The sequence below is a fragment of the Ischnura elegans genome, chromosome 9 (assembly GCF_921293095.1).
Source record: "Ischnura elegans chromosome 9, ioIscEleg1.1, whole genome shotgun sequence".
NCBI lineage: Eukaryota > Metazoa > Arthropoda > Insecta > Odonata > Coenagrionidae > Ischnura > Ischnura elegans.
Window position 1 is genome coordinate 42,097,751 of NC_060254.1, and position 27,544 is coordinate 42,125,294.

General features: G+C 34.9%; 1 protein-coding gene across 3 annotated transcripts in view; it reads right to left on the reverse strand.

Annotated features, from left to right (window-relative positions):
- The window catches only part of LOC124166081 (glutamate receptor ionotropic, NMDA 2B), a 386,881-nt gene that overhangs the window by 4,079 nt on the left and 355,258 nt on the right, over window positions 1–27,544 (reverse strand). For 2 of the 3 annotated variants that reach the window (XM_046543700.1, XM_046543698.1), the window contains exons 7-14: window positions 26,613–26,842; window positions 21,236–21,383; window positions 18,560–18,743; window positions 16,534–16,652; window positions 8,163–8,275; window positions 4,793–4,916; window positions 864–1,024; window positions 141–322 (exon numbers count right to left, since the gene is read on the reverse strand). In XM_046543700.1, coding sequence (XP_046399656.1) covers window positions 141–322; window positions 864–1,024; window positions 4,793–4,916; window positions 8,163–8,275; window positions 16,534–16,652; window positions 18,560–18,743; window positions 21,236–21,383; window positions 26,613–26,842 — 1,261 coding nt within the window. The remainder of the gene's footprint in view (window positions 1–140; window positions 323–863; window positions 1,025–4,792; window positions 4,917–8,162; window positions 8,276–16,533; window positions 16,653–18,559; window positions 18,744–21,235; window positions 21,384–26,612; window positions 26,843–27,544) is intronic. The other variant, XM_046543699.1, reaches the window with a different exon arrangement.

The following is a 27,544-nucleotide window of genomic DNA, read 5'->3' on the forward strand; positions in this document are numbered from 1 at the left end:
TCTAGCTTTGATCCTGGGTATGCCCTTGATAATTAATCATGTTTCATTGATTACCTACCAATTATTACAAATTTCTGCCAAATTAACTTGATATGCTACACTATATTTACTCTAGATATATATATATATATAATAATTACCATTTTCCCTGAAGTCCAAAAGCCTTTGGTTGAACATTCTCACATACTTTGAATTCCTTTGGAAAGCCAGACCATAGCCAGTCATAGCATACCATGATCCAACAGTTAGTAACCTGCAGTCCTCATCCTGTGACACTAGGTAGTCTAATACCGTACCATCATATATGAATGCATCTAATTCACTGTAAAAAGAGTAAATAATGTGTGTAAAATAATGCAATGTATGGTAAATTAACAGCTTTCAATTTCAGCAATGCAATATCCTTGAGCAATAGGGTGGTTTCCTATTATTTTTTTATTCCCTAAATCAAAAGATTATTACTCCTAAAGTGCGCATTTCACGCTCTTAGATTTTCGAATGACGATATCTATTTTTTGCGATTAAACGAAAAGTGAAAAATTTCAAAAGCGCGAAAACTAAGTAGGCCAAGTAGGAATGATGGGAAAAGTCGGTGTGATGTATTTCTGTTTCCAGCTGCCGGCGAATGTTCATGCTTAGAATGTGAGATTTGACTAAACAGCCTAAATTTCTGTCTTAAATAATTCAAATAATGTTTTAGAATTTGAAATTTTTATTGATGTTCTGAACCAAGGATTCTAAAACATCTTCAAAATACATATGAATCTTATGTTATCTCGGGGAATACCCATCTTTAAAAAATTTGCTGTCATTCATACTTAACCTTAATTTGTCATTTATATATTACCTATTAATGTACTTACCCACTGAGCACAGCCTCAATTCCTTCAGAAACAACAGATCTGTTATGGCGCTTCATGTAAGAATGCATCTCTCGGAAGTACTTTTTAAGGGTTGAATCCGTATGCCCACTAGGTATTGTCCCAAATTTGAACATTGGCTTGTGGCTGAAGGGCTTGGCCAGCTAAAAATGGAAATAGTTTTTGACAACCATAAATACTGGATAATATATCACACAAAAATCTTCCAAGAATAGGAGAAACAATTTAAATTTATGTTTCCCTACACTGCTATTTGGAGCACTTAATAAATGATTCCTCCTCCACTACGGGTCCTAATCATCAGTGGCGTACCCAGAAATTTGTTTTGGGGGGGGGTCTAAAACCAGGGGGGATAATTTTGAAAAACAGGGTACTAAGTAGAGAGTTTTAAACTAATTTTAACAATTTCATAATCGAAAAAACTTAATCTTTTTAAAGAAATATTTTGTAAATTCATGATTTTTCAATATTTTATTTTCTTTTATGAAGGAAAATAATTGTGTTTTCATATTTGGGGGGTCTGGACCCCTGGGACACCCCCCCTTGGCTACGCCACTGCTAATCATTATCAGCTAAAAGTAAATTAATTTTCTTCTCCTTTTGCAAGAGAAAGAAAATATAAATTTTCTTTGAGATTTATTATCATTACCCAGTAATGTAAGTCCAGAGTACACAGAGTGTTTATGTATACATTTAAATCAGGGTGAGCTAACATATAAAATCATAACAAAATATATGTGACTGTAAAGGATTAACAATAGACTAAAAAACTCAAAACACCATTAAGTTGGTAAGCAATATGTAGATTTCTCCAATTTTAATAGGCTTAAAATTTGTTTTCAACCAATTAACAAAGTGTTGAATAAGTAATTATATACTATACTTACAGTTAGGCAACCAACAATACTCTCAGGATTATAGGCAGCATCATTGTGGCCTTGATTTAGTGAGTAATAAGCTATATTAGCCAAGATTCAAAGGTTAATCAAAATTATATTAAGGGATGTATGGAGAAAAGGTGTAATGGTTGAGAGCATGGAGATGGCAGGTGATGTGATGCTATTATTCTGAAAGAGAAGCTATATTACCTATCCCTCACATATAATATTAATGAGCTGACAAAAGAAGGAAATCTCAAACATTCATTAAGTGAAAGCCTCAAGACCCTAAAATGCCCAAAAATGAGATTGCTGCAGAGATTCCTTCATTTGAAGTTGAATTACATATTAACTTGGAAAAAAATACTTGGTCTTGAGATGTAAATGTAATTTTATCAATTAGAGCATAAAATAATGAAATTGCTTATTTTATGACTTAATATGTATAACAAACAATTGTTTTTCCTCAAAGGCAACATTAATTACGATTAAATTACTCATTTTCTCACTGTTTTAAACATAACCTTACTTACCAGGTAAATTAGATATTTGATTTTGAATAATGAATGCTGATTTACCCCACAGAATGAACTATAAATACATGTTTAATACACTGAGAAATATTACAATAGAGTACCCTGTGATATCAAATATGCTTTACATACATTGATCTAAGGTGGACCCATCAATGAAAACTTCGGATGTTTTATCTAAAGTCAACATATTGAGTGCCAGATTAACACACTTTAGCTCATATGGCCAACATAATAAATGGGACCCTTGGGAGTTGAAGGAGGAAGAGATAGACTAGAGAAATGAGGGAAAAACTCTTTGAGCTTCTTCAGAACCTCAGGGCCCTCAGGCAAACAACTTTTTTTGCCTTATTGGAAAATCATCTGAAATATTGCAAACGCAAATTTTCACCATTCATGCGTGTTTGCAGTTTTTATGCTATTTATACTGTTGCTTGCACGGTAAGAATAAAACCATAGGTATAAACATTTCATTAAATCAGCTATATAATTTTTTTGGCAAATTCCAGAAAGTTAAATAGATCAGGTAGTGTGAAATGACGTATGTATATTGAAAAATAGTGTCAGAGAATAGGTGAACTTAGGCTAACGGTCTCTTCAGCAGCTGTACTGCAGGTAGTCACCACAAGGGAAAAAAATGATGGGAGAGAGTGTGAATAGGTTGAAGCCTCCAAAGCCCTCTCTCAGGCAATGTGCCTTACCCAATACTCATTCGAAATTCAGCAATGTTTACTGTGGGATCTTACAATTGAATGTTTGATCAACTAAGGAAAAAGTGGGCAAAAGTATTTTAGGCCGAATATCTTCATAGGTACTAAAATTTTCACCCTTACATTTTTCACGAAGAAAACCAAGATCTTAGTATGCAGCAGAAGAGAAGAAGTCAAGACCAACCGAGGATCGACCGAGTTAGTAACGAGGAAGTCCTATGAAGGGTAGGAGAGAAGAGAAGCCTCATGAAAACCTTAATAAGAAGACGGAACAACCTTATAGGCCACATCTTGAGACATGATGGCCTGATGAAGACAATCGTCGAAGGACAAGTGGAAGGCAAGAATGGAAAAGGAAGACCTCGAACAGAATATATGGAACAAGTAAAGGGAGATGTGAAAGAGAAGAAATACGTAGGAGTGAAAAGATTAGCTGATAGGAGAACTGAGTGGAGAGCTGCGTCAAACCAATCCTAGGATTGTTGATCAGTGACATTTTTCACACTCATTCAGAAATAATAATTAAAAAGATGTATTACAGACCTTGCACTGCAAGGACCATCCACCATCTTGCTCATTTAATGACGCTAGTAAGCCTTGCTGGTGCTTAGCTAATTGATACTACAAGCTCTTTTTACATTTGATTTGTTAAAGACGCAGGATTTAGTGCCTTGAGCAGGAAACAAGGTTTTCAATCAGGTTACTCAACGTGAATATAAAGCTATGAAAATTATTATGATTATTAGCCCATATTTCACTGAACTTTGGAAAAGTAATTAAACAAGCTGAAAATTGGTGGAAATGATCTATGTATCATTGAATCCTAATCAAAATCCTAAATGTCCCAAAAATCCCACTTGAGGAACATGCCACCATCTTGGTTTGCCTATTACTCATCATCTTAAGTTATTTTTCTAAGTTAAGTCATCTTTCTAACCATTATTAGCTTGTACTTATGATAGTTAGAGGCAAACCTGAGGGACTGATACTACGTAACTGAATTTAAAAAAATTTCCATAGCTCCTCAAGGACTCTTCCCAGCAGTATGGGCTCAACTAATAATAATAATAAACGACTTTATTGGGCAAGATTGGGACTAGAAAGTCCCATCTTCCATCTAACCCCTCGTCTAACATGAAATATATGCAGTTAAATACATTGTCAAGTTGCTCATGAAATTACATGCAGAGAGATTAAATAAAACTAAATAGAATCAACAAATAAAATTATAAGTTATCAAAGTTACTAAGTATTGACCAAGTGTAAAAAGATGTTAGTGAACGTGGGAAAAACCTAAGGATATTGACTGTCGTCCTTTTTGGAAAAAACCCACTGCAGGAAAATGCCCACACAAGAAGGGGGGCGTAAAAAACCTGCGAAAACCTACTGAGAGAGGTAATGTAAACCTGAGTATCTACAAGGGAATTGGGAATAATACTTTTTCATATTTCAAATTGATTATAAGAAAATGATAATACAAACTAATTATAAATGATAATACAGGATCAATGATCAAAAAATTATACTCACATGCAATATCTTATATATTTTCATAAGATATTGCAGGCAAGCATCAGTTCTTTGCAGTGCACCACATGCTGTCTACATTGCATGTCTATGTTTGGTATGTACTAAGAGGCACATTCTTTTAAATTAGAGAAAATATCTTCTTGATTAAGAGACTATCTTTTCACAATTAACTTATTAGTTAAACATAGTATACCAGGGGTTACTTCACCAGCTGAAAGGTTTTCATTCCTTATCAGAGGTGTAAATTATTTTACACTCACTCTGTGATCGTCAATCCCGGAGAATTCATGGAATTCCTCTCTTGTTATCATGAAGGCAGCAAGGTTGGCAGTGTAAATGGCCAAAAAGACAACAGCAAACATTGCCCACACATTTGTCATAAACCTGTAAACATCAAAATATGTAGCACTATAGTTATTAATACACTTGGGAAACTTATGAGTTAAATAATAGTCACTCTTCGACAAATCTATTTCATAATCTACTCTTGTTTTGGAAAGGGAAATTAAAATTTACATTTATGTCATTGAAATTTTTCATAATGCATATAAATAGTTTCCAAATGTAGCCAGTAAAATGATTTATGAATATTATTATGAACTGTTTTGTTCATACTCAAAATTATGGACCAGTGAGGAATCATTGCCAGAACATGCCCAGCTAGCAAGAGGGAAACAGTCTCTTGAAGAAATGTAAGAGATTTCGTGGAAATGATAAACATTCCCTCATTCCTTTAATGTTGGAGGATACACCCACTACTTCCGCTTCTCTCCGAGGCCATCCGAGGACAATGCTTTACCTTTCCAAAATTATGTTATCTCCAAGAAGCAGTAGGTTTGCAATGTTTTTGTTGTCTGAATCATCACAGCAATCATTTTAATTATTTCCAAATTTAATAGGGTGGTTTCCCATAATTTTTTTATTGCCTAAATCGAAAGATTATTACTTCTGGAGTAAGTATTTCACGATTTTAGATTTTTAAATGACGGTATCTATTTTTCGCGATTAAATGAAAAGTGAAAATTTTCAAGCGCGCGAAAACGCGACGCGTAAGTATGAATGCCGGGAAATTTCTCCGTACGACGTATTTCTGGTCCCCGGTGCCGCCCTGTGAGGTGACCTTGAGGCGAGGCTTAGCGTTGATACGACGCAGGCTGCTAGCGGGTAGCTGAGTACCCTGCTAGCTGGTAGCGCTTGGCTTAAATAAGGATTATTAATACCTTATCAAACGAGGAAAACTTTCCGACCTTAGCCAGTTTTAATAAGTGATTATTAAGACATGGTTCCCTGAGCTCTGCGCCTCATGCATGCATTGGTAAATCGAAATAATTTGTGTATTATGAATACACTAATGGTGGGTAACGAATCGCAATCTTTCGTTTTCTTTGATGAAGGAAACTACCCTATTGTTGTTATACGGTTTGCTATGACACGAATTTGACAAAAATTAATATTGTGATACCACTGACTGTGGCGATACGAGAGAGGAGCCCTCCTTCCCTACATCTGTTTCAACTCTTTCATTTTGTGCGAAAACTTAATTTCCGAGAGGTTCTGACATCGAAGATAGAAACAACACTTATCCTCCTTGTTGGTGCCTGCCGGTTCTTGTAAATGCTTGTTCAATTGCATCTATTTCCACCTGTTTATAGTAAGTACTGATTTATTGTGTATCCTTGCTAATTTAATGGCTTTATTGTCATATTAGGTGTCTGTAACATGCCACTCCTGGTACGTTTAAAGGCCAGCAGATGGCGCAAACATTCCTCAATTCACGTAGTTCTCAGGGTATTCGCATGATGGTACATCGGTCCATGTAATTGATCACCGTCTCCCTAGTATTGCAGACATTTCTTCACTGTATTTCCCCGGGATCTTCATCGTTTTTCCCTACCATCTTCTTTTTTTTTGGTGTGAAGCTAACCACTTCCAGATACGATCTACTTGGTCTCTGTGGAAAGTCTATGTGAATTCAGGGGATATGGTTAGCCCTGTGCTAGTTGGGTATGCTTTCCAATTTAATGTACGTATGTATATTCCATTCTGATCTTATCAATCTTTTTGGACCACATTCTTGAAAAGGCGATTCTTTTCCAGCTAAAAAATTTATGAGTAACATTTCCCATTAGCTTTCAGCGTAGAAATGAAGCAAGCATGCCAAGTTAATTTTGCATGCCTTTTGGAACCCACCTCAGTGGGACAATCAACTCTTTTCCCTATCACCAAACTCAACCCAACTGCAACTCTTCTCCAGCCTTACTACAGTTCTGGTATGCATTTTTTTCTAAAAGTATAGGTATATATGTGGATTTAGAGGGGGGAGGGGCACATGTCCCCCCCAGATGCTTAAAAAAATAGACAAAAATTTTTATGTGGTTATCATTACCTTCATTTTGTTTTGTGTATTACAGAGCCTCAACTATTTAATTTCATATTAAAATGAAGAGAATAATTTGCACAGTAATTGCTTTTATCTTGTTTTTAATTTCATGTATGAGAGGATCGTTTGCCTCTCAGACCATTGTACTCCCCACCCCCCCAGAATAAAATCCTGGATCTGCCCCTGATTAGGTATGTATATGCTCCATAATTGATTCAAACTCAAAAATATGCAGATGATAAAAATGAATGCAATGCTGATATATGAAAACTGATGGATAAGTAAAATGTAGGCAGCAATAGGGAGGAAATAATACTAATGCATAAACTGGTAAGATATACCGTATTTCTCCGAATATAGTCCCCCCCCCCTAATTTTGAGCCTTCAGTTTCGGGAAAAGTTAAAAAAATGCATTTGAATATAGTCTTCCCCTTTGCTTTTACCTTGGGCATTTTTGGAAAAAAAGGGGGGACTAAATTCAGACATATACGGTATGCAAAAGTAACATCAGTTTTTCCTTATCATAAATACATCCATAGAGTTCGCAATGTTACTCAACCACAACTCACAACATACACTATGGCATTAATTATGAGTTTTTTATACATGAAATGTTTATACTTGATTCATTGCATGATAATATACAGGGTAAATTGTTTTTCTTTGCTATGATATTCAGAATAGTTATTGACTTTCCGGGGATAGCTAATAGACAATACATACAATAATACCACTTTAATTCAAATAAACTAATGAAGAAGTGCTCATTTGATAATATATTTCAACATTGATGGTCATGGAGTGTAAAATAAATTTACAGATGCATAGAGATAGCTCTGATCAGGGGTGCAGCTAAGAATTAAGGCTGGGGGAGTTTAGGTCCAACTACTACCTGGGTGAGTGGGGGTATGGAATACCCACCAGGATAAGTGGTAGGTGCGAGATTAATAAATTGCAGAATTTTAAGAAAAATGGTTCAAAATGGTGAGTTTTACAGCTTTCTGAAGGATATTTTATTAATCCTTACCCTATTCTAATAGTAATATCAATCAAATTAAGTAAAATAGATTAAACTTAAAAATTTCTCTGAGCTCTGGGGGGGGGGGGGGGTTTATCCCCCAAAAACCACCCCTTCGCTGTGCCACCGGCTCTGATGGCTACCCAAACTATGATTCATACTATTCTTGGATTGGCACTGAATTAATCATTGGAGATAATTAAAAGTTGATATAAAATCATACAAAACTCACCTTGCTGTGAACCCCTTAGGACAATCAACATGGACAGCTGCCTGAAAAAGGACTGCCCACACCAACCAGTATGTTCTGAACAGAGAAAACCGGTGATTTGTTGATGGTGCAATCTGAATAAAAATGTACCAAAGAAAGGATGAAAAACTGTCCAAATTTGTAAAGAAAAAGAAATGGTCACCGTATTTATGATAAGTGCAGGAATATTCAGCCAAATCTCTACTGAACAAAACTTCTATGGTACGAAAAGCCCAATGAATGTGTTGCACAAAAATTTAGAGAAAGTGCTTGAGTAATGAAAACATAATTTCTTAAAAATTCCGACTTTAATGAATAGCAGCATCACATCACTCATCTGAAAAAACAAGAAAAATGTGTAATGATAAGTGCCACAAATAACAGATGGATCTCATAAAGAAGGACTAGTGCAAGACATCATGCATGAATTCACTTTCTTTTTAGATTGCTCACATTAAAAAATATTTCTTGCTACTCTCCCGCACAGGCTGGTAGAATAAATCACTAACTCCCACAGCCCAAGGGTGAAACAGCAGGAGACATAATATGTATTATGTAGTACTAGCTGACCCGGCGAACTTCGTATCGCCTAACAATCAATGAACTTAAAGTTTACTTACACCATTTATAAATCAAGAGCGGCTGTATCGTTTTTAATCATGTTTAATTTATTATAATGAAATAAGGACACAAATTCAATAAAACTACGTAAATGAGTACCAAAATTGCTTGTCAGAAGGACATTTTCTTTATTGAATCTATATAGGGTGGATCGGAGCACGTCTACGCGGATATTTTTCAGCAAATTTTATTACGTTTTAGCTTAAGAAATGTTGGGCATTGTGGTTTAATAAAGCAGTTCATGAAATAAAAATTATACGCATTCAGTTGTTGGCTATTTGCGTTATTAGGTGTAAAAAAATGTTTTTAGGTCAAGTCTGTTGCCTACACTTGGCCCATTCAGGGGGCAGGTTGACACGACCCCAGACCGACGCTTGACTGATGCTCAAAATCGTACAAGAAAAGCCCCTATGAGGCAGCATTCGCATTAAATGACTTAAGGCGCGCCAGTTTTAGTATCTCTGTTTGAAAAAAATGCACTGCGTAAACGTACTGCATGCGTAAACGCACCACGGTGAGCTCTACACATTCGGGTTTAATTTCTTGTAAAAGTTAAAATGTGTATGGACATTATACTATGTCTTTAATCTTGCAAGTGTTAACCGGCATTTAGTAATATTTATCCGAAAGCATGGCCATGCCTAATTGGGGGAGAGGTCGCAGGGGTCAAACTCCGCCAAAATTTTTGGAAAATACAGCTATTATGGTATCCTCTCCTCAGGAAAACCCCCCCGCCCAATGTCATAGCAAGAGGGTCTTGGGGTTGAATCCCTCCAAAATAAAAGGAATATGAGGCCTTTAGAATACCCTACCAAATAAACCCCCACCTTAAATTTTTTCTGGCTCCTGTCATACTCCAGCTGAAAAATGTTTCTCACCTCTGTCGTGCCTGACAGTGGCATGTTAATAGAATTCCCTTTCAGGAAATTTTCCTTGCATCTCTTTTTTGCAAAGAAATTTATACTTCTCACATTCTAGAGGAGTAAAAATGATGGAGATAAACCCCAAGAAAATTCTTCAGCATCTGGAATCAATCTCTGAGACAGTGTCACTCACTCAGTGATTCAACCTAGAGGTTTGTTCAGACAGTATTATAGGTCCAAATTATTCAACATAAAGTAGAACCTCATACTTTGATGCTACATTCAGTTTGGCATGTGGCTTTTAAAGCACTCCCATATTGAGGCACAACATAATTTTTAATCCAAAACGGGTCTAAAGATAACTTCTCACAATGGATGTAGGTTGTTGACTGCAGGTAATGTCCATGATTGTTTCCCAGCAAAGAGTTTTTGGGATAAAGAGAATTGAATCAACAAGGCCTTGGCCAGAAATACTTTTAGGGCGTTTACTTGGAGGAGATATTCATTTCAGGTGTGATTCATTTAGCCAAGGTACGCATGAGAGGTACATATGCCTAAGACAATTTCTCTTGAGCATTTCAAGGGAGAGGGCCAAGTGAGTAAACTGCTCCATCTCTCTGCTACCCACTATGGCCTTATGAAAATAGGAAAATTGCCAGGATGAAAGACATCAATTGACGAATTTCATTCATCGGATTAGACACCAATCATGTCAAGTGAATCAAACATTGAATGTGTTAAAGGTTGCCAATCTTTGAAATAAAAATCAGCCAGAAAGGGTGAATTTTAGGAATGGCAACATAAATTATGCCACCAAGTGACCCATATCAAAGCTCTTGGGGTCATGGAATTTCCTATTTTATCTTACGGTGTTTCCAACATTATAATGTAACTTTGTAGAAATATTCAAGATGATTAGCATGTACGAAATATTTTTATAAAGTACCTACACAAGGTTATAGCCATAAGTTTTTTTTGGGGAAGGTTCAATTGGAGGAGGATGAATTTTGAGGTATTGAAGAGAATTACTTGGAGTCAGTTAACAGATTGGTATCTCCTAAAAAATTCTATCAAATTTTGGAGGGAGTTGATTTCGAACCCCTGTATTTTCCCCTGCTGCCTTTAGTCTTGGAAATCACTGTGCAGAGAATGTGAAATAAAACTATAAAATTTCAGCTCTAAAGGTCAGTTGTTAGGTATTTGGAGAAGATTTTCGATCAATCATTTCATGACTAAAAAAAGGCCATGCCAAGTGGGGAAAGGGAGGAGGGTAAGGAGTTCTAACCCCCATAGGTTTCGGATGATAGTCTTATGCATATATCCTCCAAATGATCTCCCTAGAAAAATTAAGCTGGTTAAATGGCTTTAATTACTAAAGTCATGTGTTGGAAGAACATGTTTACTGGGTAAGACACCACCCCTGACACTTTTACTACCTATGCTATCAATAAATTAATGCTTCATATATGCCTCATTAAATACATATTGTAAATGCATCATAATCTAATCAATCTAATTCAATAGAGTTTCTGGCTAAAAAAGAAAATCAAGAGTATGGGTCAATAAACAGTAGAATGAAAACACTAAATTTTAGATGAAATATGTGCATGTAATACATTAGTAAGAAATTTGAAAAAGTGATAAATATTAGAAAAAGAAGATACCATGCATTGATTAAATATGCAATTAGAAGTCTCTTGGATGCATATAAAATCTAAATGAAAGTAGGTATATAGCATAAGAAGAATATATGCCTTCAGAAGCCTGTTAAATAGAGATTTGACTGCTGATGTTATATGAAATGATAACTATTAAGCTAAAGCCATAAACCATGTTAGTAAGTTTCTAAATGAGAAATGAATTCATATTCTTGAATGCAAAGAGGGTAAATGGGTAAACATATTATTTGATGAACCCATCAAGTGGAATCACATGATTTCAAGAGCAATTCATAAAAATATGTAATGATAAATATTATGGTGATGTAAGGGCAAGGTTAAAAAAGTAGAGGAGAATACTGACTTAAAACTGAATTTCATAGGCATACTAATTTTATGGAACCACTCGCAATCTTCCACTTTTTAATGAAATCACTGTGATCAGGATTGCAGATCTACATTACTCTGACACCATTCATTAAATTACTAACATAGTTCGTAAGCTTCAGCTAGACTACTTTTTAAAGCAATGGGCAAGGGTTAGATTGTCAGGGTAACACATTCACTGCTGGTGATATTTAATGGAATTTGTGATCATGATGAGTAACAAACAGTAGTAAGTGGTGGATACTCAAAGTAAGTCCTCTAAAAAATCAATGAGCTCTAAAACTGAGTGGCTGATGGGTAGCTACATTCACGGGGAAATTCTGTATCTGTTGTCGTAACACTCACTCCCTGTGAATGCATTGCATGCACCCAATGATCCCGACCCCTCTTGTCATGTAGTTCAATGCAATTAGAATAAGCCACTGTGTATACGAAGTTAAATGTTATTTTATACAGGTTAAGGTAAAGCTTACTTTGGACTATGCTAAAGGAATGCACATTTCATCCATTATAGGGATCAGTGTCTTTTCCCTATGCCATCTTTTCCCGCAAGGTTTTCCGTTATTTGGACTCTAGAAAATGCGATCAGCAACCAAAAACTACCCACAAGGCCACCAAGCTCCCAATTATGTGTTCGTAATTATAGAATATACAAGCTGCATTTTTTGAAAAAAAAAACGAATACAAAAGTAGGTACTTTACAAATAGCACTATGCTCTTTTTTTTTCAAGGACAAAATAAGTTACCCCTTTACTTATACATCTCTCCTAACCCCAAATCCCCATTGGCCTGGGCCAAATTTAATCTTTATACCGGAGCAATAGCTGGAAATGATTCCCACATTATAAAAAAAAGGAAGACCTCAATAATAAGAAGATAGGTCTCAAGCCTGCATATTTGTACAGACCCTTAAAAGCTAGAGCCCCGAAAACTATCTAAATTTTTGTTGGTAACATTAATCCCCAGATATCCGCAGAAAATGTATACCTCGTCTTGAAGTGGATGTTTCCCAAATTTAAAAGAACAAAGGCAGCCTTAATTACCCGTGCCACTGAAATGCTAAACTTCTGATGGTACGTTATGAACATCATTGAACGAATTCATCAATCCAATAATGCAAGGGAAAAAATGCTCAAGAAAAAACTAAACGTGAGAGAGATAAAAGGAGCACATACTTATAACGTAAAGAGTACCCTAAAGGCCTTCATCCCTTCATTTACGGGACACACCATTGCGCAATCTGACGTATGAACCAGCGGTGAATTGCTAGAACACATGCTAGACGAAAAAATAGCCCCTGCTCTACTTCCGAGATCGCAATTTCAACAAATGTTTTTAACCCTGACCTGCGCAAGTATGTGCCCCATGTAAGCGGCCTTGCGTTAATTTTGCAAGTCGGATTTGACGAAATTCTTGGAGTCACAATAGTTCTACAATATCCCACGATGTTCCGTTGTCGCCTTTGCATTGACCGTTTAGTTGCATCGGCGGTTGGCGCCTTGGGTTCGATTTGATTGCGTATTTGGTGATGTCGTCTTATCACAAATTGTGGAAATTGTTGTACTCTATTTATCTACAGATATGAAGGATGTGGTACGTAAATGCACTTTAATTTGCAGAAACATGTCCAAGTAAAGAAATTTATGGGAATTATTCTTCATTTTTTAGGAGAACGTATATGGACTTCGTATGCATTTGATTCTTATATTCCGTTACACTGCTGCTCATCGTTTTATTGGCATTTAGTGATGTTGAAAGCGAAATATTTTATATAAATCGGTTGAAGTATCCAGTTGTGGACTTTCTAAGTCTTGAGCAATATTGGTGGCTTCAATGACTGCGGGCATATGTTCATGAGGAGCAGGAATCAGATTATACAACTGCCAGTGGATTGTGGAATCTGACGATGCCTTCGGTAGGTATCGAGGAATTTTTTCTTTTATATTACAGTGAATTTTTCGAGAGAGCCATTTTCAAGTCGTTTCAGCCGATAGGTACCGCAATCAACCCATGGGCAGGGTATTAGAGCCGCGTTACCATCAAGTTCAGCGTGTATACATCACTATGCAACGCAAAGATTTGCTTTAGATAATGCAGTGAAAGCAAGTGGAAACGGTAGTGGGCGGTAGTCAATAAAAAAAATGAATCTAACCCTAGGTCTTATTTAGTTTTTAATTTTCAATCGGAAAGTCTTCAATTGAGCATCAACAACAACCGAAGCTCTTATACTACCTTTGCGTATCATCATTTTGTATTTTTGTTTGTTTTTATTGCAAAAATGTGCTGCAAACATCAGAATTACGCATGAAATGCACCCGATTTCACATTCGTCTTCGGCTTCCAAATTTTTTTCACGCAGAAATCATGGCTATAACAAGTAGTTGAAATCCAAGGGAAATGTTTTATATTTCACTGACTGTTCACATGAGTGTTTCACGCACTTTTCTCTTAAAAATCAAAGGAAATATTTGCACTTCGTTGCCTATCATCAACTTGTTTTCTGCCCACTGGCAAGCCCCAAACACCAAAGTTGTCTCCACCTTTCCTTCTCCAGGGCTTTCTCCTTGGTTTCCTAATATGCACCTTTGTATTAACCTCTCTTTCTCTGTCATCTTTAGCCTTCATCTTCCTCTTCTCTTTTCTCCTTCCTTGTATTCCCTTGACTGCTGTAGTTTAAACCCTTTCCCTCTTAAAATATGACCGATCCAATACCCCTTCCTCTTTGACATAGTTCTCAATAATGTTCTTTCCTAATCACCTCTTTCCAGTACCTCCTCACACCTCACTTTATCCACCTATGTCACTCTCTCCAGCCTCTTCCACACCTACCTCTCAAAAGCATTGATACTATCCCTATCTGTTCTTCCCAAGGTCCTCATTATGCATCCACACACAGCATTACACCAGTCTCTCCCTCAGCTCTATGTTGATACATAATATTCCATAATACTTTTCTCTCTTCTTTTATGGCTTCCTTTCATATAGCTATTCTTGTCTTGATATCTGTCTCATTTCTCCAGTCTTCAGTCAGCACAATTCCTAAATATACCTTCTAACTTGCTCTATCTTTTCCCCATTGATCATAACATTTCCTCTATCATTTACTCTCAATACTTTCGTTTTCACAACATTTATTTTCATTCCATTGTCTTTGTTCTTTCCTTTAAAGTTTTTATCATTCTTTAAAATGCCCGATTGTGAAAGGCAAGAATCACTATGTCATTTGTGAACCTGGTGCATTTTATCTCTCATCCTCCAATCGCAATATCTTTTTCACTTTCCATGGTTTTACTGACCATCTCTTTCATTGATGTATTAAATAGAGTGGGTGAAAGGCAGCAGTCCTGCCTTACCCTCCTGCCCTGGTCCATCCATTATATCAATTTTCCATTAACTTTCATAGCCACCATCGGGGTCGTATACAATAGCCTCCTACCCTTCCTGTCTACTTTCTGTTTTTAGAATCTCCATTGTCCCATTTTACCCGGTAAAATGCTTTTTCCAAATCCTTGAAGTAAAGAATTGCACCTTTTCCTCTTTCCCAATATCTTTCATCAATTGTTCTCACTTGCACACCTAAAGATGCTTTAAAGGTTTTAACTGGCCACAGTGAAAAATAATTACAATCTGTTATGGTTAGTGTGCTTAGCCCATAAAATTGGTTAGGCTGACTTGGAATTAACCCAGCTAGCATATGCTGCTTGGAATAGGATCTCAAAAAATATAATTAGCATAAATACAGGGACATATCCCTTCCATAAACATCCAGGCTGAAAAATTCTAGATTTTGGGTCAGAGTAGCATCATGTCAGTGCTAAAATATCATATTGTTTATCTGTTGGCTCACGATTTTTACAAAAGGGTCTCATAAAGGCTGCATGCCACATTTTAAAGACCAATATCGTGCAAAAGATGCAGAGGAAAGAAAAAAATGTTCTTGCAAGTGGTTGCAACTAGGATATAAATTTACAGCATTATCCAGCCTGATGCATATCAGTACCTATTAGTGTAGCATATTTTTCCAATTTATTTTTAAGGCATACCGATGTCTTGTTATTTTGAATTTTTTTTGCAATTGTTGGGCTCATTAAATTTAAAGTGGAAATGGGATTTATAATATCATCTTACGTATGAGGATAAATGATTCCTCTTGGGTGGATAAGTTTTACAGTGCTGCTTAAACTGGATATGCTTATTTGTCTTTTCTGTGACAGTGATAAAATGCTTTTGTGTGCCTTGGTTTTTATTCCCTTGGAACTATAATTTAATTGGTGTACATGAGTATGCAACATAAGAATTAATTACTTTGTGAAAAAGTGAATGATTTCTTCCCATATTTTATTGAGTGTTTGTTTGCATGATAATTTGATGATAATTTAAAAAACTATGCTTCTGCTTTCAACTGAAGGGAATCACTATAAAATTTTAAGCGTGCACATTCATACCTGGTAAAAGTAAATGTCAATTGATGATATGTAATAATTATTTGGTCAGCTTGGTTTCCATCCTCAAACCCTCATTGATCGTATTATACTTTTGCCAAGCATTATGGAAGAATATGGGTACATTTAAAATTGTTCTCAAATTAACTTCTATTTAGAAATAATGAAGCAATATGTAGATGGATTTATTAATGGGAATAATATTTGATGAAAGATTTTAAAGCAGTGAATGTGTTAAATGACATTTTATTCAATCATTTTAGTTTAAAATCAGATTGCTAAATAATTTTGTTGTGCAGTTAAAAATTCTTTGGTGACCAAATTTTGAATTTAGAAAAGAGAAAAACCTGTTGCCCTGTTTGCAATTGGAGCGATTCTTTACCCCTCTCACCTTCATGTCGAACCCAGATGGGCTAAGCCACTCAAAAAAGAAAATAGTGAAAGCCGAAGCCTGTATGGCTACGAATCCAACAAGCATCCAAGATGCCGTGTCAAATGGCTCTGAAATAAATGAAAGAGAAAAAAAACAATCAGAAATACTTTGATGAAGTGGTAAAATGTTAACAGTCATATTTCAAAATCTGTTTTCCCATCCAGAAATAGGATTCAATGTAAGTCCCTTCGTGATATTTGGTACCATGCATGAGATGCAAAACTTGATTCAAAAATTTAGTCAGGTCATTAAGTTTTGGTTCAGATAATTTTTTTGAAATATCTGGGAATCTAATTTTTGATTTATATTTTATTACTGCGTGATTGCATAGAATTAATATTTATTCCATGTGTTTGTTTAGTCCCAAGATCTTGTTGACTTCATTCATTTTCCTTTAAATTTTAGCATACACTGTTTGCAAATGGGTTCAGGGAAAATTACTGATGAAAAAGTGTTAAAAAATCTGATAAGACATGTTTCTCATGCCATTTTAAATTTTTTGGTCAAATATAGATTGAAAGGAAATATATGAGCAAAAATTGTTTACATAATTTAAAAAAAAATTAGGTGACATATTTGGCTGTATTAAATGTTATAAACTCATTTACTAAGTTTATCATATTAGCAAGAAAACAACCCCTGCTTTTGAGGGTGTTGGAGTAGAGGCTGATGTATGTAATTAATTAACTCTGAAAAAGTCACTCTACTATGATTAAGGTTGTGCAGTTGTGAAATATGAATCTTTTAATATGGTTAATTTATTTCTAACCATTATCTGGAAGTTACTAATTAAAAAAAATCAATACCAGGAAAACAAAACTTGGGTGCTGTTGAACTTCTTTTTTGCAAGTGTGGTATGTAGTCACTATGTCTTCATCTATGTTTCAAATTTTTTAACCATCCATGAAGTAAAGTTATGCATTTTGTTCATATCAATTTGTAGTCATACTGATTAAAAGGAGTGCTTCCTACTGAAATTCCCCATCAGCAAATGATGGATAATAGCTTTATTGTTGTAGAGTTTCCCAAGGTACCTGCTGTTCCTATCTTCATTTTCAATGGCATTTTAGAACTTGAAAACGTCACAGCTCTGAACCGCTAATATCTTGTAAGCTTATTAGGTTCACCCATAGGAAACACTCATTTTGATTGGCGTAACTATAATTTGATATAAGCAATATTGTATATTTGATATAGGTAAGTAATATACAAGCTATTTGATGTAGTGCACATATTGATTGGAAATGGTGGAGATTTGTGGCATAACTTCAAGAAACAAGTTCTACAATGCCACAGTTTTGATTTGGTGGTAAATTAAAAAAAATTATAGCTATTTTTATTTTATTTCACCCATAGGGAAATGATTTTGTTTTGCTCACAATATTCTTCAATGTGAGCTGTAAAAGAGTCTGGGTTCCAACTTTTGGGATGGTTTGCAATGGTGGGATTAGAATGGCATGCTGGAAAAAATTGGGGGTTTACAATTTTGCAGCTAATTACTTTTTACATAGCTATTTCAGTATGTGATGATTTTATTTTGATTTGGGGTCATCTTACTCAGTTGAATTTAGGAATTTTTAGTTCAATTTTAATAATTTTTGTATCACATTCTTTTCCTGTTTGATTATTACCAGCATTGCTCCATAGTTTCTATAAATGTAACATTCCCACTTTTTCTGTGTAATTGTAGAGTTTAAGGTGTAAAGCTTAGCTGAAGCTCTAATTTTTTATAATGCTCTATGTTGATTGAATTCAGTATTTAAAAAAATACATTACTTAGAGATGTTTGTGTCATTCATTATGCAAAATTATTTTCTAAGAATCTATGTTATCGAATCAAAGAAAGGAACAAATTAGCATCGACTCATGCTACATGTAGTGGGTAATATGCTAAAAATTAATTTAGTAATTTTTAGAAGTAATATGTGAATAAGACATTTAATTATAAAAGGTGTGTAAGGAGATATTTATTTACCTAGGAAAGCTGTTGGTGAAATAATCCCAGTTCTTTTTGCAACCACAATTGCAATTCCACTTTCCATGAAAGGAACGGTGAAGTCAACCACAGCTTCTCGGTCAGAATTTATCATCAGTGATGTCATTACCATGTCTGTTTTTCTGTTTATCAGGTCAGCAATTAGGCCATTCCATTTGCCATTCTGCAATCAAAATGACATTTTATAATCATTTATCAAGCTATCTTAGTATTAAACTGTTAGATATACATAAATATATTGCCTTAACAAAGTGAAAGACAGATTTTTAGCCATTTTTGTTTTATTCAGTGGGGTTAGTACGATTTGAATGAATTTGATATTTTTACTGGTAGTTTAAAAAATTTCAGCTGGATTTATATTTTCAGTATATAGTTTTCATTTTCGTGATCATTTCATTTCTATTTTTTAACCTTTTATTCATGCATATTATTTTTACTTCTTTCTCTCCAAAACTTAGTTCATGTGTACTAATATTGAAGGCCATTTACAAATAATTGTATTTAATAAAATATTGTTGGTCTCATTACCTTACAATAATACACTTGTTAACTTTTAATTACATTAATATTTACATGAAAATTGATAGTAAAATAATGGATGTTGGCTTTCGTCCATTTTTAAATTAAAAAATTGGGGAAATTTAGCTGCTTATATATAAAAAAATTGAATGATGTGACTTAAAGGGGCTCATTTAGTCTGTAGGGGTATAGGAATCACAAATGTTATCATGTAAAAAATATGCCAATTTTTCGTTGATACACTATTTCTTTACAGCAAAAAATGTAGATAATCACTCATGTAATGATTATTGCACTTGGATTTTATTTGACTAATGCAATTTCTCGAAATACACTTCATAGGTAACTGGTTTTGTTGCAGTGCAACGTCACCAGTCTCAAAAATATTTACAGCACACGACCTATAGGTTTCAAAATATTATATACGGTGGAAGCTGGCGGTATACGACTGATGCAAAGATGGAAAGGGACAAGGCATTATATCTTACTTTTACGAGTGAGGCCAGTAGAAGGAAGGGGCTAGGGGTAGTTTTGCTCCAGAAATCAGTGCTGATGACAGCTAGAAAAAACTACCCCTTCATCCCTTAAATATAATTGGAATTCTTTTAAACCGACTGGACACCAAAAGAAAAAAAAACTGTAGTTAATGATTAGTCTTTCTTGGTGCGGAAACTATATCCTTATGATTATGTGATTGTCATAACAATAATGCGTTGCGAGCAGTCTCAGGCATACGAGCAGGATACTTTCCGTATACATGGTCGTATATTTAAATGATAGAAATTAACAATTACATGGTATGTGTAATAAACTAATTCATTGACCATTATTCTCAAGGTTACATTATGCTTGTAATATTTAGAAAATAATAATGCAATATTTTTTTTAACCTTAGAGTAATGGACGTATAATATGGGTGTGCTGCGATGGAGAGAATAAGATTTCACTCTTTTTATTTCATTAGCCTGTTTCTATGCTTAATAATGGAAATATTTTTGACTCATTTGACTCACTCAACGTTGTTGACCTGAATTAAAGATATTACGTGATTGCATTAGCTGTGGATGCATTGGGTTCAAGGCTTCAACCAATTCCTCTTTTCCTCGAATGTTGCGGTGGTGTGAGGCGTGTGTCAGCATTGAATAAATTCATTGTACAACTTTCGAGTTATGAGCATAGTATGAGTTCTTAAGAGCAATTGACTCAGAGTAATATTACTTGTTCGCTAATTTTAAAGTTTAACGTATAAAATATAGAAATATCTATGCAATGTTATAATTATGATATAATTTTGTGGTTTGAAACTTTAATAGTGTGTAAATAATTAATTTTTTTCTAATAACACTACTATGCTATGGTCCTTCATATCTCAAAAAGTATTTTAGAATTTTGTATCAGTATTAATTTTTTAAAACATTTTAATTATATTCTGTATATTTCCTATATGCAGAAGAAGATGTTTCTTTTAATTGCAATTCTAATATAATTTGTAGTTTGGCCTTGATTTGGTAGCCTATATTTCAGATTTTAAGGGAAATTTCTCTTTTGATTTTGATATAGGTACCGATTTAGAATAGAAAATATTTTCTGAATGATAAACAGGAGTTGTTATAGCCAGATTGATGCGTAATTCATCAACTTGCATGCTTCTTTTTGGAGAGTGGTCCCTTAATTTTAATTCTATCTTCTTTCTTACTGACAATGGTTCACAGCTTAGTTGGTTCCAAAAATTTCAAGGATACAATATGTGAAATAATGTCAGTTCATGTTTTGTCTCAGAATGAGGTAATTTAACCGTAACGCAGTTTCAAGCACCGTTTAGCACGTTACTTAAACTTGGGTTTGCATTTCAGGGTGAAAAAATTATGATTTCTGAAATACTAGTATTAACTTTTCTTTATATAATATTTAATTTATATTCGTGCGAACTTTTCAAGTATTAGAATTTTTCAAACAATTTTGCAAAGTGTATGACAATTAAAACAAATTCAATTCTAAACTTAGTCATGCATGGTGTTGCTTAGCAGTGATATGATTCTGATAATTTGGCTTGATGGTCATTAATGCCATAGATAGTTTAATGGTGTTCGATGTTAGGGCCTTAGTGCTAATGTAAATTATGCCTCGAAATCTTACTTCCAGAGTTCCCCATTTTCCATCTTCCACGCGGACCAGTTCGTATGTGAATCCAAGTTCTTCTGAAAATTTTTCTAGGAGGTCAATGCAAAATCCGGAACAGCATTGATAGTAGCTTGCATTCCGATGAGCTTGTGTGATATCCAACCTAAGGGAAAAGATTGTTGAATTAATTAATGTTAATTAGCCTTAAGCGTAGAAATATGCACTGAGCGATAAATAAAGCATCACTCAACAAGGGAAAAAGATGGGAAACAGAGTGTTAGTGAAGTTAGACTAGGCAATTTCCTCGCGTATAACTTGTAGAAATGGTTATTGGATTTTGAATTAGATTAAAATTTTCATGGGGTCAGATATTTTGTCTCCTGCCCTGAAAACCATTATCTGGAAATCGAAATGATGGCTACGAAAACATCTAACATCGTGTATTCTTTAGCTTAGCTTAAAACAGGAGAATAATTCCTGCTAAAGAGTTTTTTTACGTTTCATTTTTCTTGTTGCCATAAATTTTTATTTTTACATGAATTATTCTTAATATTTCTCTTCAAGAATATGAAATATATCTTCATTTTGATGCTGCCATTCTTTAATTTTTTAACGCATAGTTATGTTCTGTATCTTTTCCAGAAAACTTGCAGAAAACAAATGGAAGTCATCTTTGACCTCAGCTAGTGGTGATATTCATGCAACGCAGTTGTGGTTTAGTTCCTTTTAATTCCTTTTGGTACGTGCATAGATGAATGAGATAGAGGATAAATGAATGTGGTTTGAATAGTTGGAAAAAAATCATGTCAGATGTGCTGATGAACAGGTTTTAATTATATTGATGATTTCAGTATCAGAAGGATGAATGGAAAATCTATAACTGAAATATTAAATTTGAAAGAATATACTACTGAAAGAGAGAATTTTATTGAAGTTGAAGAGCGAACATTTATTTGAGTATTGATCTATCTAGTATAAGGAAATTAATGGACAAGATGTTTCAAAATGAATGTCGGGGTTCTAAGGTTTTATTTGGTATTAATAGCGTATGAATTGTAGTTTTCAAAGTTACATAAAAAACAAGAGCAAATCTGTAAGTTTCTAAGTACAATTTTAAGCACGCATATGCAGTGTTTAATGTATTTTTCACTGGAAGGCGCTAATATTAAAAATAGTGATTACGGGAGAGAAAGCTTGCTTCACATTTCTTCATAATCATCTATGTTAAAATCAGGTCATCTGCGCAACTGATGTGATGTTTTCCATCACCTGATTCTAATGCGATTTTTATCTTTGAAATGTTTATTAATGGTCAAGTGTATGTTTTAAGATGACCCAGCTCTCATCTTTGGTCGTTACGTCAATTACTCCGTTCAAAATGATTAAGGTGTGCTCATTTTGTTTAAGAATTTAAAAAAATTAAAGGATATATTAAGCCGCGTTAGGAAATAAAATATGATTTTTTGTCCTGATTCAAGCTGGGTCAAATTCTGAATAATTTCTTAAAATCTAGCTGTAGTTTGGTTACCAAGCTTCTACCCGTAATTAAAAAAGTTGTTACCTTGGTTATCTTAATTGCGATAAAACATCTACTGACCTAGGATTGGTTTGGTGCAGTGATCCTCTCAACTCTCTTGTTAGCTATTTTTTTCATGTTCATCAGTGGTGTCATGGCAAAATTAGCAGTGCCGAAACGCACTTTCCTTAACTGTTTTTACTAGTGAAATATTTATCTATGTGTTTCAATTATTTCAGTAAATATAGAATTAACAAATCGAAAATATTTTTGTTTTGATCACGAATATATGTATTAGAAATCATGAGGCACCGAAATTGATAAAACGATGATTTATTTTTCTTAACTTCCGGAACCATGACATCACTTATAATGTAATTCTTCCCTTTTTCATTCTTGATAATTAGCCCGACATAACTCGATTCAAGGCCTTCATATGTCTTAGTTGTCGTTAAATTATCAATTAATGTTTGTCCTCATCGGACCATCATGTCTCATGGTATGGCCTACTAAATTGTTTTATGTTTTCTTCTTTAAATGTTCAGGAACATTGTTTAACTCCCACTCCTCATAGCTCTTCCATATTACTCACTTCATCAATTCAAGTTATCAACATGGTTGATAAATGGATCAACCAAGATCAACTGATAGTTAGGTTTCTATATTTAGTAAAGTTTAAAAGGTTTTCTGAAGAAAATATGTGCGAAGCACTGGATCAAATTTAGCTCATTTTTAGCATAGCACACCATATTAGAAAGATCGATTGTGCTTATAATTTTTTGAAATTTCGAAATACGTTTTTGACGCGTTGCAGCCGTTTTACATCTTGAGTTAAGCTGTAAACACTGAAACCGCACGCAAGTGTGTGGGACGTTTAAGAAATATTTCATGCTAACTGGAAATAATACGAATACGTTGAAATTGAGGATTAATTATCATTTTGAGGAGTCTAATCGATTTCACGAGTTTAATCATGGCTCTCTATCCCGCCATATGCTTCTATCTTACCTCAGTGGTAATTCAAAGTATGGGAAGAACCTGCAGTTGATGTTCTTTGGAAGAGTTTTTCTGCCAATGATTTGTCTTCGGAGCCGAGTTTCTCGAAGTTGGTCAACTTTGGCTCCTCCTTGATTGGGTAATTGTCCTATCCTTCTCATCTCTTATGGAAAGCTATTAAGGAAATGGGACCAATTGATGCGTGAGAAAATCTAGATTGGAAAACTGGTTTAAGGAAACGGGTTGGTGCGGGGGCTGGAAGTGACGTTTTTCATCTTCTTGGGGTTTATCTGTGGATGACTGCTAAGAAATTGGAATCTTCACACCACAAGAAAATCATACGTTTTCCGACCAATTAGCGCGTTTTAAGTTCATATTGTGTAAGTACCGTCAAAATTATGTGGTACGGTTATTTACACAGTAAGCTCAAGAATCTGTGTGATTTCCAAGTTGTTGAATTCAATGTTGTTCAATTGAGTCAAAAGCACACGGGAGAAAATTTGACGTCTTTGAAGATCGTACTTTCTAACCACCCCGAAAGAGTGAAGGAAGAAAGTACCTGTTGGATCCAGTACGTACCGCGATGTGAATTTTTTTATTCTATTGGCTCTTTATTAGTTTGTCAAATCTCTTCAATACCCATATGTTTTCTGCATATAAATTCAAATATACTATTTTGAAATTCGAAGTATTATGAGGATTAGAATAAAAATTGTAGGCAGATAAATAGTTTAAATTGGACTAAAGCTCTTATGGATTGTACTCTATTATGAGTCCAACGACTTATTCGAAACGCAGTGCCAACTAGTTTGCTAGAGCACAAATACCTAAAAAAACTCGGATACAATGAAGTATAGACACATTCACTCAAACACTAATTTCTGCTTACATTTTCGGATTGCCTTGCCGTATGGATAATTAAAAAGAATTAAGTTCGAGTTTCTATATTTGTTGTTTTATCAATTCGTTTTTGATTAAACTATTAAAATTGGTTACTTTTGGCACTTATCTAACTGAATTTCTATGACGAGTCAATGTTTTAAAATATTTTTGTTTATGATTCACGTGTAGCATGTAGTATGTCACTCGTTGTTGATTTGTTGTTGGCTGCAGTTAATAGGTTTTCTTTTTCAATTTAGTCCTACATTTGTATCTCAATAAAAATCACAATTTTAGTTTTACAGTGCCTTCCTTCCCGTACATTTCGCATTGCATAACTTTGATTATACCTTTACGAGTATGCCTTCGGATAATTACTCGTTAAGCAACGCTTCATCTCCGGAAAAAATAAGCCGCGTTGGTTATCTGGAAACCATGTTTGAATCTTACAGTTCTTCTCACATGTTATTCAATTAGCTTGTAGATAAACAAGTAGGATCAACTACGTACAACCATGTTAGCACCTGGCATTACTGTCCTGTTTGATTTTCCACCTATCATCCTCATTGCTTAAGTCTTGTAAGAATTGCGAACATATATTTTTCCTCAAGTTCCTAGGCACTAAAGGAGGAGATTTGCTGCGAAGAAAGTAGTTTGACTTGATCGGTATTCGAACCCGGACTATACCTGGACTAAAATCGGGAGATGAGGATTCGAATTCCCGTTAGATCAGATGATGATTTTCTTCGCCGAAGCGTAACAGGAATATTCTTCATCCTTAGAATTATGTCTCCTGCAATACATAACTGAAATGCGAAGCGGTGGATTGCACGGGGTCCGCCAGACAAGTTCTAAGCACGTTTACCCAGGAAAATAAAAGTGGAAGTTTGGTTTTAGTATGTTTTTACTGAATTATATTATTTATATAATATAGAATTCATTATGGACTATTTACTTTTTAGCCATTCGCCTTCTTACTTCGCTTTGCTTGTTTTTCCACGTTTTTCTTATATATTTTCCTTACCTCTGGTCATCAGTGGCTTTTCATGAATATATCTTTCTTTGTGTCCCATATGCATAGCTAATTTCGTCGTTATTTTATATATTTTTAGTGCGAAACTATTCTCTCTCTCTCTCTAAAGTCTTCTCTCCCTTTTTCGCGTAAGGCTCTATCTTATCACAACTTTTTTTTATAAAATAAAATAACTTTTATTTATCCTAATACAATCTATGGAATTTTACTTCTAACGCTGTATCAAATCCTCCTCCCTTAAGTTTTGTTTGTCTGAGGAAACAGTGGCTGAGTGATATCTCATAATTTCAATGGTCGTAAATATTAACTCTGAGGTTTTCACATTTAATTTATATTTGTGGAAATAATGGAGCTATGCGAGAGCAAGTTATCAAATTTTATTTATAGACTGTCACTGCAAATTCTTTTATTGTTTTGATATTATTGGAAATCTTAAAATTGGTCATCGTTTCTATTGGATCCATTAAATTTTACTAGCTTTATTGATTTTTCCGGCATAATGTAATCATAAAATGACGGCCAGTGCCATTAGTCCGGTTGCAATTTTAATTTTATCGATACGTTGGTGTTATGATTGATTTATTTAGATAAATTAAGCGCAATTTTCAACAAATAAAATGTGAAATTAGGGTCAGATGCATAATGTTGGAAAAATATATTATAATACTTTTTAATCGGTTGAATAGAAATAATTTTCGACGTCATCGTAAAAATTTGTTGAGTGCTAGAATGTCTGAGCGGTATTTTTAGGTTTGACTCCCTGGAATGTATGAAATCTCATGGTGAATGATGTGGAATAAATGTGTATGAACTCATGGTAGCATCTCTTCAGCATCAGTTGTGACTGTAATTGAACCTTCTTATTGGCAATGGATTGGCAACTCCGACGTATAAAAACGGGTGCCGCGAAGGCTCGTTTTCAGGGTACTTTTGCCGAGAGCATTCACAAATGAAATCAAGGCACTCACCCGCTCATATCCGAATCGGCGGCGAAGCGACAGAGGACGCCCCTGTTGATTGAGCACTTTCCCGTAATGGGATCCGGTGGCGCCACGTTTATGTACGGCGGCTCCTCCAGGAAGGTTATCCGCATGTGGAACTTCTCCGGCACCCCTTGTGGCGGAGTGTGACTCCCGCCTGGCCACACAATGTCCTTGATGTCCAGACCCTCTCTTTCCCAGGATTTCCACACGCCCACCTGAGACGAGAAACATTCCGTTGGAGAATACATTACTGGTGCGCAATAGGGAAAGATCTTGGGGCTTTTCCAAATTTGTTGATTCCTTTTGTATGCGGGAGACCTTTTTATTAAACCTCTTTTTCATTTATCATGATGGAGTCGGGATTACTGCTGTTAACGTTTGGGTTGAGGACGCAATTAAAGTTAATGGTGTGACGCAGAAGGCGATCAAAGGGAAAATGCTGCCAAGTTTGAAGGTTGAGTGGTGAGATAGCATTTGTGGCTGTAAGGAGGAAATCACATTGTCAGTGTGATAGTTGAAAGTTGCCTGCGTGCAAAAAGCTGGGATTGTGAATGAAAGGTTTTAAATTTCCTAGCAAATAGGAAGTGTGCAGATATTTGAATAACTTCCTTTGAACTAGTTTTTCCCATGTACTGGTCTATGTTGTCCATTATGGAACTTATAGAATTGGTTTTGTCGTCGTGGCAGAGAAAAGTCTATCTGGCGATTTAAAAAGAGGCTAATTAAGTAAACGTTATTTTTTAAACTAAATTATTTTTTTATGAAACGATCAATTTTTATAATGTCTCTGACGCAGCAGGTGATGCGTTCTTGTGAGTTATAATTTTTTAGAATCCTTGTTTTTTTACAAAAGATAAATCGGATGTGACGATTGAAGGAGCTCACAACGTAAATGGAATTGCAGTTTTTCTGATGCA